The sequence below is a fragment of the Sciurus carolinensis genome, chromosome 4 (assembly GCF_902686445.1).
Source record: "Sciurus carolinensis chromosome 4, mSciCar1.2, whole genome shotgun sequence".
Lineage (NCBI taxonomy): Eukaryota > Metazoa > Chordata > Mammalia > Rodentia > Sciuridae > Sciurus > Sciurus carolinensis.
Genome location: NC_062216.1, coordinates 172,962,795 through 172,977,665, shown reverse-complemented (window position 1 = coordinate 172,977,665; position 14,871 = coordinate 172,962,795). Strand labels below are relative to the sequence as shown.

The 14,871-nt window shown below is 47.0% G+C and overlaps 1 protein-coding gene and 1 long non-coding RNA gene across 2 annotated transcripts in view; one reads left to right on the top strand and one right to left on the bottom strand.

The window, feature by feature from the left end:
• Atxn10 (ataxin 10) overlaps window positions 1–4,249 on the bottom strand; it is a 138,356-nt gene extending 134,107 nt beyond the window's left edge. The window contains exon 1 of the mRNA XM_047548333.1: window positions 3,923–4,249. Within this exon, the coding sequence (XP_047404289.1) occupies window positions 3,923–4,038 (116 nt within the window). The 5' untranslated portion in view covers window positions 4,039–4,249. The remainder of the gene's footprint in view (window positions 1–3,922) is intronic.
• Window positions 4,250–5,033: 784 nt separating this feature from the next.
• Window positions 5,034–12,333, top strand: LOC124982103 (uncharacterized). Its single transcript, XR_007108181.1, has 3 exons — window positions 5,034–5,119; window positions 6,656–6,823; window positions 9,159–12,333. It is a non-coding gene; the product is annotated as an uncharacterized LOC124982103 (long non-coding RNA).
• Window positions 12,334–14,871: the final 2,538 nt, after the last annotated feature.

The window sequence follows — 14,871 nt, the reverse complement described above, 5'->3', positions numbered from 1 at the left end:
GATGTGGCTCCATGGTAGAGCACTTGCCTGGCATCCAAGAAGCCCTGGGTTCAATTCCCAGCACCAAAAAGGAATAACAAAACAGAAAAGTACGAAGAAATCTGAAAGTAGCTCAGGGTCTTGGGGGTTGCATATATGGCTAAAAGTCTGACTGCGACCAAGAGGATCCACTTCCAAGATGGCTCTTCAATGGCGGTAGACAGCAGGTCCATTCCTCACCACAGTGCTCTGCGATGGATGCAGGGTCCTGACCTGGCAGCCAGCTTATCAGGGTGCGTGATCCAAAAGAGCAAAGAAAAAGGTGCAGTGCCTTTTAGGACTCAGTCTGAGAAATCACACTCACTTCTTCCATATTCTACCCTTCAGACACAAGTCACTAAGTTCAGCTCACACTCAAAGGGAAAGACCTAACCTACTTGAGCCAAGGGTTGTGTGGACATACAATGGGATATGAGAATCTCCTTTTCCTTGAGGGTTGCTAAAAATTTTATACTGAAATTTTAGGACCTCTTTCTCTGGAAACCACAAAAATTAGAATTATTAGGGGTTTCACCAGCACCACAATTAAAAACAAAACTTTAAATTATCATCATCCTGAAATAGCTTCAGTTGTTTTCAAAAAAGCAGGAGGTGGAACACGATTAGGCTCTGGTTCACTTACAGACCAGTCCTTTCTTAACAGCAGGTCCTTTGCAGGAGCCACAGGGTTACACCAAGAACATCATAGAGCCGCCCAAAACTTCTGCAACGTGGTTAACATCCTCCCATTTTCATGATCAAACCCAGGAAGCCTGCAGAGACCAAGCAGGGTTCCTGTTCGGGTCTACATGGTTCTAAAGCCACTGCTCTTCCTACTGCAGGGTTTCTACCAGTTAGGGCACCAGATGGAAGCTTGTTTGGTAATATCAAGGATTTTAGGGGGACCACAAAGCACAGTAAGTCTACAATTCTTCTTTTTCCACCAAGGAAAGGTAAGAATCTTAAGTTACTTCCCTTGTTCTTGTCTTCAATTTGTCTACTTCCTATCTACTACTCTGTGGACTCATTCTGCTTCTCTTCATGTCTCATCCAGCTCCTGGCACCTGGGACCAACCTTCTTGGCGTTCATTTGCATTCCTGCCCCATGCTATACAACAGTTCTAGGCCCTACCCAAGGTATAACTTCCACCCCTGCCAACAAGGACAAATGTCCCTCAAGGATCCCGGACAGAGTGTCAGGACTGGAGGGATCCTCTCGGAGCCAAACCCCACAAGACCCTAGTGACTTGCATGAAGATACACAGAGACACAGCGGCAGACACACAACCAGAAGCCTGTCCTTGCAGACCATCACCAAGAGCTCTCTGCACCACCGCTGTCTCTCTCCATCCCAGGACATACCCATCAGTTTACCTTTCCTAGTCCCCAAACTCTGCCTACAAGGACACTGCCCCAGAAGAAACTGAATCAAGTCTGAGTAGCATCCTCATTTCTTCATTCTACCCCAACAATCCAAATGGTCCCCGAGTCACGTTTACCTAATTTTACAAGTATTTCTCAATCTTTTTCCTATCCAACCCACAATGTGTCCTACCTTTGGGTACTTTTTTTTACTTGGGCTTCTACGATAGCTTTTTTTTTTTTTTTAATAAGTTATTTAGTTGTAGATGGACACAAAACCTTTATTTATTTATTTTTACATGATGCTGAGGCTGGAACCCAGTGCCTCAGTGCAAGGCAAGCACTCTGCCACTGAGCTACAGCCCTAGCCTCTGTAAGTTTCTCAAAGCCCCTGGCTCTAGCTTCACCCTCTCTTATTCCATATGATCGCAGCCTGAAGGTTCTTTCTAACACTCGGAGGTTACCATGCCAGTCCCTTGATAAAAACCTTCAGTGATTCCTCCTAACTCCCCTCACAACAACCAAGTCAAGAGGGCCTTGTAAATTGACTCAGGGTCTTAGATTTTCTCCAGCAGACTATAAAAAGGAGACAGGTTTGAACGTTTCCTCTGGACCAGACCTAGCCTGTTGTTTCATTTGCTCCTCTCTACAGCTCTGTGAAACTAGTATATGGCCCCTTTGCAAATACTTATCTTTCCAGCGAGTCCTCTTCACCCATAAGTCAGCAGCTGCATGTGATCCTGGCCCACCCATCAACCCCACAGACCCATGGCCCACACAGGGTTCCCTTCTGACGCGCTTACACAGCAACTCCCTAACATACCTGACAAAAGGAATCAGTCACATTCATCTTTGTACCCTCTGCTTCCAGCAAAGAATCTGGTTCATGGTAGGTACTCAACACGTGGGTGATGACTGGGTTATGGGTCTTGCCTAGTGTAGATAAGGCAAGCTTCAAATCAATCAACCTATCTCCCAGTAGTATCATATCAATTAACACATCTCCCCAAAGGCCCAAGGAGCACTGCCCTGGGCTTTCTGCATCTTCCAGTAGTTCCACTGTCCTACTGTGACTGGAGGTATCAGAAGTGCTCAGACGAGGCATCTAGTTCAAAGAGAGGGGCACTTCTTATCATCCTCCAGACCAACCCAAGACTAGGTGCTCCTTTCTCCTATGTTCTCTGCTTTGTCCACACCCCTAGGGTAGTGTGTTATCTTGGCTTCCTACAGAAGAAAACAAGGACTTTGCCTTTTCCCATTAAATCGCCTAGTACAATACCTTTGTACCAAGCACTTCCCAAGGAGTTAATAATAATATGCATTATTTCATTTAGTCCTCCCTAGTACCACTAGGGAGATACTATCCAACATTATTCCCATTAAATAGAACAAGAAGTGAGGCCCAGAAAATAGAACCAAATCAAACAGGAACTGAGGGCTTCACATACTTTATATTTCAACATGCTTTATTTCATGTATCCCTCTGTACCATCCAGCAATGCACCCATGCATCACACTCCCATTTTTTGGTCAGAAATCTAAGTTTTGGAGAAAGTGCTCAATAGCCCAGCTGTTTAGGCCAAGAATCAAATCCAGTCTTGGTGGACTCCTGGACATCTGCTCTTCTCACCACCTGGACCGGCCATTCCCAGCCAGTGGTGCTCTGCACACCACCCAACACTGCTCCAGGACTGTGCGGCCAATGGGACCCACTGAGGGTCTGAGATCACAGGGCATCAATACCTGGGGTGGGATGGGGGAATGTGGGCAGAGTCCCTCAGGGCAGGACAACAGGCCTGCAGAACAGGGACAGACCCCCAGGCGGGACTACAGGCACAGAGGGCAGAGTCCCGCAGGGAGGGCTGCAGGCACGCAGGGCACGGGCATAGGCACCCAGGGCAGGGCTGTAGGCTCACAGGGCATGGGTATGGGCAGGGCTGCAGGCACACAGGGCACAGACACAGGCAGGGCTGCAGGGTTGCAGGCTCGCAGAGCACAGGGCAGGGCTGCAGGCACACAGGGCACAGACACGGGCAGGGCTGCAGGGTTGCAGGCTCGCAGGGCACGGACACGGGCAGGGCTGCAGGGCTGTAGGCTCGCAGGGCACAGGGCTGGGCTGCAGGCTCGCAGGGACGGACACGGGCAGGGCTGCAGGGTTGCAGGCTCGCAGGGCACAGGGCAGGGTTGCAGGCACACAGGGCACAGACACGGGCAGAACTGCAGATTGCAGACTCACAGAGCATGGGTACGGGCAGGGCTGCAGGCACACAGGGCACGGACACGGGCAGGGTTGCAGACACACAGGGCACGGACACGGGCAGGGTTGCAGACACACAGGGCACGGACACGGGCAGGGCTGCAGGGTTGCAGGCTCGCAGGGCACAGGGCAGGGCTGCAGGCACACAGGGCACGGACACGGGCAGGGCTGCAGGGCTGCAGGGCTGCAGGGCACGGGCAGGGCCGGCAGCGCCCCCCACCCCCGGCAGGCCTCGCCTCGCCTCGCCGCCCGCCCGCCCGCCCGCCCCGGGCCCGCGGCCCTTACCGGTTGCGCTGCTCCTTGAAGAGCGCCGTGAGCGCGCGCAGGGCCTCCAGGTCCGGGATGGGCGCGGGCACCATGACGCCCGACAGCCGGCCGGGCGGGGGCCTGGGCGCCGCCATCTTGCCTCGCGGCGCTGAGGAGGACGCGAGGGGCGAGGAGGGAGGGAGGCGGGCAGGAGGCGGGGAGGACGCGAGGAGGACGCGAGGAGCTGGGAGGGAGGCGAGGCGAGGCGAGGAGGCGAGGCGGGAGGCGAGCGAGGCGAGGCCGCAGGACCGCAGCGCCGAAGCCCGGGAGCCGCCGCGCCGCCGCCGCCCAGCCGCCGCGCAGAGCCGCCGCCCGAGGACGCCGGGGAGGGGGCAGCGGAAGTCCCGCCCGGGCGGGGGGCGCGGCGGAAGTCCCGGAGCGCGGGCCGCGCGGGGTGGCCGAGGGGGTCGCGCAGCGCGGCGCGGTCGGCGGAGGGCGGCGGGTCTGCTCCTGGGCGGGGCCTGCGGGCCGGGGTCGCGGCGGGCGGTCCGAGAGCAGGGGGACCCCCGGGAGGTGTCCCCGTGGGGGGCAGTACCCGGGAAGCGCCCCCAGGGCAGGTAGACACCCGGGGAGGTGTCCCCGTGGGGGGCGGTACGCGGGACAGGCGCCCCCAGGGCAGGGGGACCCCCGGGAGGTGTCCCCGTGGGGGGCCATACCTGGGACAGGTTCCCCCAGGGCAGGGGGACATCGGGGAGGTGTCCTCGTGAGGGACGGTACCTGGGACAGGTTCCCCCAGGGCAGGGGGACATCGGGGAGGTGTCCTCGTGAGGGACGGTACCTGGGACAGGTTCCCCCAGGGCAGGGGGACATCGGGGAGGTGTCCCTGTGGGGGGCCATACCTGGGACAGGCATCCCCCGGGCAGGGGGACACCCGGGGAAGTGTCCTGGGGTCCCGTACCTGGGACAGAAAGTCAGAGGGCCTGAGAGAGACGCTGGCCGAGGTGCCTGGGGCGGGTGGCACCTGGCAGACCCCCCTGAGAAGGAAGGCTGAAGACCCGTATCCTGTCTCCTAAGCCGGTGGACCAGCCCACAGCCTAGGTAGGCCCTGGAGAGGCGAGTTCACCAGTCCCTAATCAGAGCCCTCTTGGCAGGCACGGGGCACAGGCAAGAATGCACGTTCTGGCTCATTAGGGATTTAAAACACAAGTAGAAGAAGCTGAATTCTATGGCAGCAGGGTAAGAATCGTGTTTTTCTAAGGGAAATAAATATATTTTACAAGAATTCAACAAAGCTTCTCTGACCAGTGCTGATAACTGACATTTTCTTTCCATCGCCCTTAATCAAATTGTACTGTATATGCTTTCTTTGAACAAGAATTGTTGCCAAAACCTGTGCAAAGTGCTGGAGATAGATCACTAAGATGGTTCCAACGGTGACAGCACTCAGACTTCTGAGAGGCAAATAATCCAGTCCAGTTAACTGCTGTGACAGGGACTGTACACATTGTTGAGCCACTTAAAATATGTAAACACACAACCCTCCACATTCTAATTGAAGAGTGTGTTCAAAATGTGGCACTCTGGACTCTGTGGTATAGAATGGAAAGACAGCAAATGTGTCTAGAGGATGCAGGGGCGGTGAGAAGCATAAGCCAGTTCCCAATACTGTCATTCAGCTTCTGTTTTCTGGCTCCATGTTCATCCATTCCACAAATACTCATGTGCCCGATAGGTGCCAGGCATCACATCACCTACCACAGCTGAAGACTAGCCGGCCAAAACCTCCCAGTGTTTTCCTTGGGCAGAAGTTAGAAAGTATACTTCATTTTCTATCCTCAGTTGTAAAACAAAACTCTGAATCTTCCAGAAAATATTTCCCATAATTTCTTGCCTGTAATATTGCAAAATACTCCTGTCTCTTCCTTACATTCTAGATCCTCTAAAAATATGTCAACATTTCACCCTGCCCAAAACCCTCTAGTGGATTTCAATTCCACTCAGTAAAGGCCCAAGTTCTTCCCTCCGAAGCCTGAAAATGGTCCCATGCTTCCCTCCCCACGGTGATCACATTTACTCAGCCTCCCTCCATCATTCTGCCTCAGCCACACAGGCCTCCAAGGAAGTGCCCTCCTGCCTCAGGATTTTTTGGGGGGGAGGAATGAGGGTGCCTGGGATTAAGCCCAGGGGTACTTAACCACTGAGCCACATCCCCAGCACTTTTTAGTTTTTATTTTGAGACAGTCTCACTAGGTTGTTGAAGCTGGCTATAAGCTTGGGATCTTCCTGCCTCAGCCTCCTGAGGCACCAGGATTACAGGCCTGCACCACCAAACCCAGCTCTTTATAGCATTTTACACTTCCTTTGTCTTGGAGTTTACTTTCCTATTTTGTTTATTGTTACTTATTTTGTTTTTTTTTTTTTTCTTTTTTCTAGTACTGAGGATTGAACCCATGGCATTTTATCACTGAGCTACATCCCCAGCCCTTTAAAAAAAAAAAAAAATCATTATGAGACAGGGTCTCACTATTAGGCTGACTTTAAACTTGTGATCCTCCTGCCTCAGCCTTCCACGTTGCTGGAATTACAGGTGTGCACACTCACACACGACTCCTTGTCTATTCTGTGTACTGCTAGAACTATAAGCTCTGGAAGGGATTTTTGTTGAGTTTATTTTTGTATCTCCAGCCCACCACCTAGGAGAAGAGCCACTTTGTGGCAGTGACCCATAAATATGAACTGAATTAATGAACAAAGATTTTTTTTTTTTTTTAGCTATGCTGTATTTTTAGAAAGGAGAAAGGAAATGGCATGAATCCAGAAGAAAACATAACAATCCAAACAAAAAGTATGGAAAAGAGCGAGTATGGAAAAGGAGTAAGAAAAAGTTACAAGAGAAGATGTTTAAAATGACATTATAAGGACAGAAGAGAAGCAGTCTGGGTAAGGAAACCCCAGGAAGTCAGGGTGGACAATGGTGGATGGTATCAACCCCTCAGAATGACTAGCGATTGTCAGTCTTAACTGATGGAACCAAGATAGTATTTCACTAGGGTTAAATGACATCTTTTCACATTATTGTTACCAGATTAACATGCCACACATTGATGTACACAAATTAAGCCTTAGCCAATGCTTTTGAGCATTTATTGTGGACTATTTTAGAAGCTAGTCTCATAAAGATGAATAATAGTCATCAGTCATCAATAAGTTATGGATCTGTTAAGGGAATACAGAAATAGAAACAGAAAGATGATACATTGTAAAGAATAAGGTAGGAAATAGGAGAGGTGAAGAAACAACCAGGGAAAGTGTTCACCTAAATCCTGAATAGTTATATGAGCACTAGGCAGACTGAAGGTGAAAGTGCTTTCCATAAAATAAAGCACTGAAAATCCCTGCTTTTTACAATAAGTTTCAGAAAATGGAAGAAGTTTCACTTTGGTAATGTCAAGTTGCTTAAAGTCATCCTCTGAGTGACCAAAAAAAACTTAAAAGCCAGCCAGGTGCAGTGGCTCACATCTGTAATCTTAGCAACTCAGGAGACTGAGGCAGGATAGTCTCAAGCTTGAGGCCAGCCTGGGCAACTTAGCAAGACCCTATCCCAAAGGAAACAGTAAAAAGAGCTGAGGATGTAGCTCAGTGGTAGAGGACCTCTGGATTTAATCCCTAGTACCAAAAAGAAAAAAAGAGAAGAAGAAGGAGGAAAAGAAAAACCAGAATGGTGTCACATGTTGCCCTTAGAGGGCGAAAGCAAATAAAAATCATCTTTGGAGAAAGGTGAAATCCTAGCCACCCACATATCCCTATAAAAATTCTCAAATTAGTGAACAATGCAAAAATAACTGAGTTCTCAGGGTGACAAGATACCATGAGAACCAGCAGAAGCAATGTGTGACAAATATTGAGGCACAAGACTTACACCTAGAATTGTCAGACAAAGGTGAGGACCCAGCGTATGCACTGTGTTCATAAGAACCCACAGGACAGGATTCACAGCAGGTTGGAGAGAGTAAATGAACCGGAGATGGGTCAGAAAAAATCCAACATGAAGAAATAAAAATATGAGAATACAGAAGGACTAAGAGACACAGAGAATAGATTGAGAAAGTGATAGGTGTAACTGGAGTCTCGGAAAGAGAGACAGTAGAAATATTTAGACTCCAAACCACAGACTCAGGAAGCTCAATGAATGCAAAGCAGAGTTAGTGAAAAGAAATCTCCAAGTCCACACATCATAGTGAAACTGCAGAAGGGACCAAAGCTGGTGATGAACTGTAAGAAGCCAAGTTTATTTTTAAAGGAGTGAGAATTTGAGCAGGCTGTATTCTCTACAGAAACACTGGAAACCGAAATAGTGCAATGCTGTCTTCAGTGTGCTGAGAAATGTAAACACGTGGGCGCTAAAGAAGTTCAAGAATGTGAGCCAGCGAAGCTGATCCCAGCTAGAGATGGAATGAAGGGCAAGGAAAATGAAAGGCGAGTTGACCTCGTGACATGACCCTCTAGGGCATGGAACAACAACAGCAATGAAGAATTACAATGTTCGTGACATGGCTACAACCCCCCCCCCCCGGGGCCTCTCACCCAGCCAGTGCACCCAGGTCTCTTAAAAGACCACCTCTGTGGATAGGGACCCAGGGGTCCCTGTTCTACGTTTCACCTCTGCCTTACTTGTCCCAGCCACCAGCCAAGATCACAGAAGGCTGAGCATGGAAGTCATCTACTAGCATTGACACTGTCTGGTTTAGAGCCCCTAGTTACTCACGTCCGGCGGGAGACTGGCAGAGAGCCTCAGGAGAGCCATTCTGAAGGAGGCCATCATCAAGCGTACTCTAGACCAGTGCTCTTCTCAGTGCTGTGTGGACCAGTCAGCATGTTTCCACCACTGGGCAACATGGCAGAGGCCGCTGAATGACCCATGATCACTTATACCCCAAAGTAGACGGTCCTAAAACTAGACACGCCACAAGAAAACCAGCTCACAGGTATCTGCAAGTGCACAGAAGCAGACAGACCTTGATGAGGGTCTGTGCTACCCTGGAGGAGCAGGGAGGGGACCTGTGAGGAAGGCCACCTCTAGCTGTGGGCCTGGGCCAGCTGTTATACATGGGCGTGCACAGTGGTCGTGGGGCACACGTGCAAACCCTGCTTCTTTCTGGCCTGGACAGCAAAAGAACGTGAAAATGTGAACACTGAAGAGAGAGCAAGCAGACCCCCAAAAGAAAAACCCAGAGAGGAGGTCCTTGCGCTCATCCATATCTCTCACTTCCCACAGAACCATATGCTGTTCAGACCCAGAGCTGCCGAGCTAAAGAAGAGGTCTGAAGCAAGCCTGGGCTATCCCTACAACGCTCTTCTGTTGAGCCCACACAAGAAAATAGCCTGCAAAAAAAGGAAACAACACTCAAGGCAGGAATAACAGAATCCAGAATCCACAGTCTGACATCATAGGATCCAAACGTGACTCAAAGTGCAGAGAAACAGGTACATGGAACACACCTTCTAGAGAGAAGAAAACCAATGGAATCCATCCTGGAGATGCACCAAGGTTACAGCCAACAGAAGCATGTTTTGAAGTGACTTTTGGAACTAAATGAAATAAAGCATGACTTGAGTGAGGGCTGGGGTTGTGGCTCAGTGGTGAGTGCTTGCCTAGCACATATGAGGCACTGAATTTGACTCTCAGCACGGCATAGAAATAAATGAAGGTGTCTACAACTAAAAATATAATAAGAGAAAAACAACAACTTGAATGAGAAAAACACTCTAGAAAAATGGTAAATCTTAGCAGAGAAATAGAAGCAATAAAACAGGGCCAAATGGAAATTATAACCCTTAAAAATATGATTTCTGAAATTAAAAGTTTACTGAAGTTGAGTGCAGGGGCACCTGTGATCCCAGTAACTTGAGTGTCTAAGACAAGTTCAAGGCCAGCCTTAACTTAGCGGGGCCTTAAGCAGCTCACTGAGACCCTGTCTCAAAATAAAAAGGACTGGTAGAGTGCCCCTGGGTAACACACACGGTTCACTGGAGGGATTTTACAGCTGGAGGCCATGACAGAAGGAAGAATATTGGAAAAGAGTCACTGGATAGATAGATAAATGATAGGTAGGTAGATAGACAGGAGATTTCTAAGGATAAGGAAAAAAGAAAAGATTAAAGATACAATGAAGAACAAGAATCTCAGGGAACTGCTAGAGAACATAAAATGTTCAAACATTAGTGTAATCACAACCCCAAAGGACAGGAGGGAAAACAAGACCAAAAAATGTGCTTGAAGAAATAGTGGCCCAAAATTTCCAAATTTGATGATAGAACGTCACAAATGCAAGATGCTAGACTAACTGCCAGCACAGTGAACGTGAAGAAGCCCCCACTAGACACAACCCACTGCTGAAAGCCAGGGACAGCGTTCAGCCTCAGCCTCAGGAGAATAAGGGCTTGAGTTGTGACCAACTTCTTAGAAACCATGGAGCCAGAAAACAGTAGGACAACATTTTTAAATTGCTGAAGGAAAAAATACTATGTAATCAGAAATTCTATATCCAGAAAAATGTGTTTCAAGGATAAAATCAAAGACTTTTTCAGATAAAAGTGAGAACTCCTCGCCCACAGAATCACTAAGGGGACATCTGCAGATGGAGGGACATGACATCAGACAAACCCCAAGCACCTTACCCTGAAGAGTGTTAGAAATGGACCTGGGTAAATGCAGATGACCTCCTTTCCTGAAGTTGTTTTCTTAATTGTTTCATAAATCATATAATTGTTCACAGAAAAATTATTTTCTTGTAAGGTTTATAAGGCATGTAGATACGGTACAGGTAATAACAACAGAAGCAACCGAGAAACACTGGCACATTGTGTTCCTTAGCAACCCCTAAAAGAAGGCAAAGACCCACAACCAAGATGCCAACAGGAAAATGGAAATGGGATTCTAAGAAGCACACAGATCAGTTAAAAGTTAACAGGTGGGAAAAAGACAAACCACATAAACCATAAGCTTAAAAAGGTCAAAGGAGGTCAGGTATGGTGGCCACATCTGTAATCCCAGTGACTCGGGAGGCTGAGGCAGGAGGATTGCAAGTCAAGGCCAGTCTTGACAACTAAGCGAGACCCTGTCCCAAAATAAAAAACTATAATGGCAAGGGATGTGGCTCAGAGGTAAAGCACCCTTGGGTTCGATCCCCAGCACCAAGAAAAAGGTCAAATTGGCTTATATTAATATTGGACAAATCTTAAAACAAAATCTCACCAGGAATAAACAGGGACACTTCACAGTGATGGAGGATAAAATTCACCATGAAGATGTAATGTTCATAAATGTATATTTTCCCAGTGAAAAATTTTCAAATAAAGCAAAACATGGACAGAATTAAAGGAAGACAGAAAATTCCACAATCAGAATTGGAAATGTGAACACTCTTATCTCAGCAATGACTAACCCAACTATACAATAATTAGCAAAGACATGGAGTCTAGTAAAAGCAATGTTTGAAGGGAAATGAAAAGTGTTAAATGCCTAGATCGGAAAATAGCAAAAATCTTAAATCCAATATGTAAGCTTCCACTTTAAGAGACTAGAAAAAGATGAGCAAATTAAACCTAAAGCCAGGAGGAAAAAAGGAAATAATAAAGATAAGAGAAGCATTAAAAGAAAATAGTACAGAATATCAATGAAATCAAGATCTGGTTCCTTGAAAAGATTAATAAAATTGATAATTATCATAGGTTATTACAGAATAAGAAGAGTGTGCTATGAATGACTCAGTGGCAACCAACCTGGCAGCCCACATGGAATGGCAAAGTCCTTGAAAAACACAAATTGCCAAACTTATCTAAGAAAACTATAAACTTTGAACAATCCTAAATTGAATTTATTAAAAAAAGAAAAAAAGAAAAGCGCTTCCCATAAAGCCAACTCTAGGCTGACATGGCCTCAGTAGGAAATGCTGCCCTTGGCTAAGGGAAGAAATAGCATCAATCCTACAAGGACTCTTTCAGGATTTCAGGAAGTAGAGGCAACACTTCGATGTGCTTTATGACACTTCTGTCATCCTGACTCCAAACCAGACAAAGACCTTACAAGAAAAGGTAAGTACAGACCCACATCCCTCAAGATCATAGACGCAAAAATCCATAACAAAATATCAATCAAACCATATAGAAAAAGAAGGAGCAAGTGGGGCATATTTTTAAGAATATATGTTGAGTTTAGCATACGAAAATCAATACGATTCACCACATTGAAGCAATAAAAAAGAAAGCTATATTTACCATCACAACAGATAAAGGAAAAAGCATTGGATAAAATTCAATGCTCCTTCCTTCTTGACAAAACCTCTCAGAAACCTAGAAAAAGAAGTCAACTTTCAAAACCTACTTAAGAGTTTCTTGGGACTGGGGCTGTAGCCCAAGGCAGAGCGTTTGTTTGCCTAGCATGTGTGAGGCACTGGGTTCAATCCCTAACACCACATATATAAAGGCATGCTGTCCATCTACAACTACAAAAAAATTTAAAAAATAAAAAAAAACTAAGAGCTTCTTAACACACACACACCTTATAGCTCCATCACACTCAGCACTGGGGTGAAAGGCCAGGAAGGAGACAAGGTGCCTTCTCCCACGGCATCCTCGTGCTATCTCACCAAAGGCCCTAGCCACAGCTAGAAACAGAAGTGAAAGACACAAATTAGGGCAGAAGTCAAAGTGTCCTTCATGCAGATGCCAATCCTGTCTGTTGGAACACCACTAGAATAGCAGGCAACCGTCTCGAGGTTGCAGGATATGAGGTTAACAGGTGAAAGTCGTCTGCATTTCTACATCCTGACAATGAGCAGTTACACATTCTATTTTGAAAACAATTTCCTTATTATAACATCAGAAAACACCCAGATTTATTTAATGAAAGATGTGGAAGACCTGTACAACGAAAACTATGAGACTTTACAAAAAGAAATTTTAAAAACACCTAACAATAGAAAGATACACCATGTCTTCAGTATGGAAGACTTCATATTGTCTAGATATCAGGGCAACAAAAATCCAAAGGCTGAATGTTTTCTCTGATAATCAGATGCTGATCCTAACGGGGGTGGGTAGGGAAGAATGAAGGAACTTTGGACTGGGCAGAGGGGAGTGAGGGGAGGACAGGGAGTGGGGCGGGAAGGAAGGTGGAATGAGATGGATGTTATTACCCTATATACATGTATGCTTACACTACTAGTGTGACTATACCATGTACACTCAGAAGAACGAGAAGTTGTGCTCCATTTGTGTACAGTGTGTCAAAATGCATTCTACTATCTTGTATAACCAATTAGAATAAATTAAAAAAAGATAATCAGGGCAAGTTCATCTGTAGAATCTATGTAATTCCAATTAAAACGTTAACAGTCTTTACACAAAGACTTTGAAAAGCCAATTTTAAAAGCTGATGAAAAGGTAAAGGAGCCGGACTACCAAAACAATCTGAAAAAGAACAAAGTTGATCTGAAGACTTACCATAAAACTACAGATATCAGAATCCAAGATGGCGGACTAGAGGGAGGCTGTGTTCCTTGTCGCTCCGAAACTCTGGTTTCAAGCAGAGGATATCTGTTTCTTGGTGAGGCAGTTTTTCTGCTTATCGATCCCCTGCTGTTTACCCCCATTTGTCTGCTGTGATCACCTGCAGTCTGCCAGCATATTGACGCCTTTTTTGAGTGCAGATTGCTCACTGTCAGGCGTCTATCATCCACCATTTGCCTGCCTCTCGCCTGTCCATCGCCTGCCTTACACCTATCCATCACCCAATGCACGAGGTTCACCTCCCGATCATCCGACAACAGTCAGCAAACTGATCGCTGACAGCCAGTGGAGCACCAGCTGCCTGCTGTTGCCTGGAAGTTCACTGTTACAGTACCTGCAGGTTTGATTACACGTGGCTGCCACCATTTTGAGACAACAGCCAGGCCCCATAGGACCCCTGGCCGAACTGACTGAGCCCTGCCTCCAGGATCCCTCAGCCTGACTGATCACTCCCTGCCTCTGGGGCCCTCTCATCGACTGACTGCTCCCTGCCACCAGGACCCCCAGACCAACTGACTGTGTCCTATCACCAGGACCCCAGACCGACTGATTGTACCCAGCCTCCAGGATCCCACAACCACACCAAACACACCGAACCTTCAAGACCCCTGCCTGACCAACTGCATCCTGCCTCCAAGACCTCCAGCTGACCACGCCCACACCCTAAGCTGCAGCTCCCCATTTGCCAACACATTTCGAAGCCAGAGTGGACTCTTGGACAATCCTGGAAGCCATAGCTCCGATCTTTAGGTGGGGCAAATCCCATCCTGAGATGCCTGCTGGAGGCTTGAAGCTCACTGTCAGGTACCTCTCATACATCAGGCTATTGAACACTGGTAGGTTTCCTTACTATATGACTGTTATACTGTAGATTTTCTTTCTTCTCCTTATTGAAAAAAATTGTTTTTATTTCTTTACTTTTCTTGCTCTCTTTTCCTTTTGTTTACCTGTTCTTTCAGAGTCTCTTTCTCCCTTTTTTGCATGCTAACATCCAATTTCTTTTGATTACACTCTCGCCCTTTCTATTATCTAGAACTTCTGCATATTCTTTACTTATCCCATTAACAGCCACATTCTACATCCCTCTGCATCCTCTTTGTCCTCCATTTGAAACTGCAGACCTTATTGCAAATCTGTTTATTTTACCGAAGATAATATTTGAACTCATTCTGTTTATTATGACAATTTTGTTATTGTCCTCATAGGGGCTATTTGGTCTAGGATTGCATAGTGTCTGAATTGGGCACTGCTAATATTGATCTCCCCTTAAAGAAAGGGTTTTGGAAACCTATAGGGCCACTATAAGCCTATAGGGGGAAATCTGCAATGCCCCAGATCTGCACTGCTAGAGGGGAAGATACATGAACAACATGAAAAAACAAGGGAAGAAAATGATCCAAACAAATCTAGATTCTATA